General features: G+C 34.1%; 1 protein-coding gene across 1 annotated transcript; it reads left to right on the top strand.

Annotated features, from left to right (window-relative positions):
• The first annotated feature begins 206 nt into the window (after window positions 1–206).
• On the top strand, window positions 207–3468 carry LOC145143814 (Putative methyltransferase family protein). Its single transcript, XM_079074825.1, has 9 exons — window positions 207–457; window positions 743–853; window positions 1325–1398; window positions 1685–1787; window positions 2141–2191; window positions 2326–2473; window positions 2561–2699; window positions 2798–2903; window positions 3119–3468. The coding sequence occupies exons 1-9, from the start codon at window positions 289–291 to the stop codon at window positions 3280–3282; spliced, it is 1065 nt and encodes a 354-aa protein (XP_078930951.1). The 5' UTR covers window positions 207–288; the 3' UTR covers window positions 3283–3468.
• Window positions 3469–4786: the final 1318 nt, after the last annotated feature.

The following is a 4786-nucleotide window of genomic DNA, read 5'->3' as shown; positions in this document are numbered from 1 at the left end:
TTTAACAATTATTATGTTTAATTATTTTATATAAACATCTTAAAAGCTATATCACCGTAATAATCTTTATATTCGATTTTCATATAATTAAAATTAAATAAAATTTTGATTTAAAATTATTTTTTTAATTATTTTTGGGGTTAATTTCAATTTATTTCCGTTATAGAAAAACAAACACCACCTAAATCTTCTTTCTCTCAATTATTTGGAACTTCTCTTCAAATTCGAGGTTACAGACTACAGAGTAAACTCTACACAGTTTGAGAATTCGAAATAGGGTTTCGTCAAATGCACGGCCATAACGGTCGAGAACTAATTCAAGTATCAGCTGCACCGGAGATAGCGAATTCATCAGAAGGCACTCCGAAGGATCATGTAATGAGCGAGATTCACCTAGGCTGTCCGCCGAAATTCTCAGGATCATTCATTTCTCATTTCGCCTTCTCACTTCCACGAGGTGAGCTTAGTTGCTTCTAATAATTACTCTCAATTTGATTACAATGATTAATCGTCTATTGACGTTCTCAAACATGATTTAGCATGTATCCGTGTTTTGGACTCTTATTAGTTTCTAACTGGACTATCTCCACAAATTAAGCGATAAAATGTGGATCAGATTGAGAACGTAATCTGAATTTGAAGTCCCGATGATGATTAAACTACGTGATGAACATGTGTCTGTAACACGCTTTAGTTCCTAATTTTGAGATTTGCTATTTTTTATGTTGATGATGGAATGTAGATGCTGAGTACATTGGAAGCAAAAATGAATATCAAGCCTTCGATAATTCAAATCAGAGCCAGGAAGTTAGCTTGGATGATGATGGCGATCTTGCTTTACCTAGGCGCAGCAGTGAGTTGTGCTTACCTTACTATCCTTTATAGTTTTGCTTTGGTTAACTTTACTGTTAGATCAAATAAACTGAAACTAGGATAGGAGAATTGGAGGAATCAGAAACATGCCTGTTAGACTAAAATGCACAACAAAGTATTCAAAGAATTACTATATGTTTGTAAGATGCACTTGAGCAATGCGAGCTGGCCTCCATAACCTGATCCCGGGTTTTTAACCTCTCTGGATACATATTACCATTAAACTGCGGCTAGTCCATGAAAGTGCATTATTATGAATTTTGTGGCATGCAATAGACGTATCAATAAATTAACAAAATTGAATATTGAGGGAATAGCTAAATATGCACTCGCTTACAAGGCCTGCTACATGTTCTGATTGATGTTCATGAAGTGAGTACCTCTTATGCATGTATGCATTTTTCTTACCTGAAAAGAAGTATAATTTGTAGAGAAATCGTCTTGTATCCAGAATATTCCAAGGACAAGCTTGTTGTGGCTATCCAACATAATATCACCTCATCAATTCCAAACGTTGGTTTGCAGGTAATAAATGATTTTGTTTAACCTTCACTTTTTTGAAAACTAGTAATGAACTTCATATTATGGAAGTTTGGTTGTATAGAGCCCTCTTTGTGTGTGTGTGTTTGTGGAAAAAGCATGTTATCACGTAATGTTTATAAAGGGCTTGGGCTTCTTATGTGTGGGGGTGTGCTTGTATGCATTGTCTCTTTTCCCATACTTAAGTATAAGCATAATATTTTTTTTGTGGTATTTGTGTCTCTTTTGTGTTACTTTGCTGAGGCTATTATGCTTGCTCTGTATGTATCAGGTATGGAGAGCTGAATTGGTACTATCTGATTTTGTTTTGCATAAGATGTTCACTACATCTGAATTTGATGGGATTGTGGCAGTAGAACTTGGTGCTGGTACAGGTAAACTTGAATTGCATCTCATAAAAGAATTTACCGTCTCGTTAAAATTTCACTTGGAATGTATCTCATTAAAATTTCACTAGAAATGAAACAGTTTTTATACACACGACACTTTTTCCATACAAATATCATTTATCCATACAGTACTGAATGAAAAAAAAAACAGCCCCTCAATCTTCCAACTTTGTAATTAATGCCCCAATATTGCATTCCAAATCAATTGATTAAATGCTACTAATTGGCTTTAACTTTAGACCTTCCATTTCAGTTCCCATCTTTGTTGAAATTCTAGACATAAAAATGGTAAAACATAAGTGCTTGTATGACAAAATTTTCAATTTATCTTTGTAAAGGCTTGGTTGGTATGCTGCTTGCAAGGGTTGCAAAAACAGTCTTTCTGACAGGTATTGGTTTTCATTCATGCATATATACACCTATACCCATGTTATGTCCCTCTCTCTTGTTTATGCTCCTAAACAAATGGGATGTATTGCAAATAATTGATACCGCTATATATTTGTTATCATTAATCCTATAGATCATGGGGTGGAAATACTTGAAAATTGTGCTAGGAATGTCCATCTTAATTCTGTGATGCTACCTTCTAAAGCTTGGGTTTATGTACGTGAACTTGATTGGAAGGCTTCATGGCCCCCTAACCAAAGCAATTCAGCATCTTCTCATAGGTGAGGATGAGCATGTGTCAGTCTAACAACATTTTTGTATTATTATTTCTTAGTTGACTAGAACTTGACTGTTTGTTTGTAATCTAGTTATGGTTGGAATTTATCAGAAATCGAACAACTTGAGAGGGCATCTTTGCTGGTAGCTGCTGATGTAATTTATAGCGATGACCTCACAGATGCATTGTTTAGTACTTTAGAGAGGTTGATGTCACACGGTTTGAACAAGGTACCATATTATAATATATATTTGCATAAAAAGGTTTCAACGTTTCTTTTGTGTAGACATTAATTAGAGCAGTTGATAATGTATTTCTCTTATTTCAGGTGTTATATCTGGCTCTTGAGAAACGTTACAATTTCAGTCTTGATGATCTTGACATCGTTGCAAACGGGTATTCACGTTTTCGAAGTTACGTAAGGGACGAAACAGGTAAAGATCCCTTCTTTTGAGAGCGAATATCTATGAATGACAGAACAGAACAGATCAGAACAAGAATATGAAAACTTTTTGTCCCACCCAAAAAGCGGAAGAAACAATGCAAAAGACGTAAATGCCCTCCTCATCCGTATCAAAAATAGCCCTAGAAAGCTTGTTTTGTCATGTCCGGTTTTAGTTTCTCTCTGATTGTGGGTTGGCAACAATAGATGATGCAGAACACAACGAGCTTCTTCAAAATGGAATGTTATGTGCATTTGTTGGCACACGCATTGATCTTACAGAGATCCCCCAGTATGCGAATAGTTACGATCGAGGACAGGATGTTGAGCTCTGGGAAATCAGGTATGCAAGAGAGGTAACAAAAATCTAAAATGTGAAAACCTGAGTCAAGGGACGACGAAAGATAAAAGAGCTCATTAATGTCTTAAAACCAAGTCTTGTAAATTCATGTTTTTTCCTCACTAATCAATGCATGTTTTCCATTCATACAATCATGTACGTTGCGTCATATTCGGCTTTTTGGTTATACATTTCTTCTCTTCGATTTGTTCTAGAATACAGTTTCATCCGTGTTGATTCTAACGGCAACCTCACTCATCTTTTCACTCATCTTCATCACATCGAGCAGTACTCGGGTAATGAAGGACATTTAAATTTATGGACAATTTTAACCAATTGGAAGACATTTTGGAAGTGGGAAAATTAAGCTTTTAAGTTATGTAGCTTTTGTTGTAAACCATGTTATGGTTCTAAGTTCTAACATGGTGGTTGGATAAGATATTAAGTGTGAGTTGAGTTAATTCACAAAGAGCCGAGTGAGATGGTTGTTTAATAGGAGTTGGGTGAATTCATAAATGGGCCGATCAGATTGGAGTTGTATTAGTGCTGAGTGGAAGTTAGGTGAATTCATAAATGGCTATGAACCTTTTAACAATTTTACTCTATCCACAACAATATAAAAAGGATATTGTTGGATTTGCATAATCATGCTTAAAAATGAACTCTCTTAATTCAAAAGAATGACTGCAGCCGTGAGTAATATTGTTGTAATGGTTTTGTCAATCCAACAAGCGACCCAAGTTTGGAAAACTTTTGAGTTGTGTCAAATGACTTCTGGCAGCAGAGACCGAAAATTGCGATAAGCTATATTTGTTTAGTGGGAATTTTGTCCCTAAATGTTCAATAACAATTAAATAAGATAACAATTTAATAAAATCATATATGATTGTAGTATGCATTTGTAGTTATTTATTTTTCTACTTCTATTCCAATCATTTTTATTGTAGGAAATACGTACATACGTGTGAAACAACTGTTACGACTATTTAATGTGTTGCCTTTAATTGATTTGAATCACTTAATTAAGTGATAACCCAAAAAATAAAACGAGAAGCCCAAAAAAGCCTGCGTTTTAGGCCGAGGGAATGGCGGAATGCGTTGGCGATGTCATGATTTGGTGATATTCATATAAAAAGTCCGGCTCGAACCTTCCTTAGGATTTGCTTTTACCCGGTCTGGGATTTTTGGCCTGCAAGTAAGGTCGGGCTTGGAGCCCATTTATGCATCTTTAGAGTCCAGATTACACAAGTAAAAATTTAAATATAATTAAGTAGGCAAATACTTCGATGCAAATTGCAATTTGTCCTTGGTGCATTTTATTGAAATCTTTTAATTAATTTTATTATAAACTTACATGAGTTAATTAAAAAAAAATAAAAATAAATGTTTAAATATTTAAGAACTTTTGGATTTATGAGAAAATAAGAAAAATAATGAATTATTAAAATTGATTTTTTTTATCTTTTAAATTTAAATAAATAAACAAAATAAACTAATGAGCTTTAATTTGGAAATTTTGAAATAAAAACGTAAGT

Source organism: Lactuca virosa, chromosome 1 (assembly GCF_052849685.1).
Source record: "Lactuca virosa cultivar CGN04683 chromosome 1, Lactuca_virosa_CGN04683_v6, whole genome shotgun sequence".
NCBI lineage: Eukaryota > Viridiplantae > Streptophyta > Magnoliopsida > Asterales > Asteraceae > Lactuca > Lactuca virosa.
Note: the sequence above shows the minus strand (reverse complement) of the source record. Positions and strands in the feature narration are given on the sequence as shown.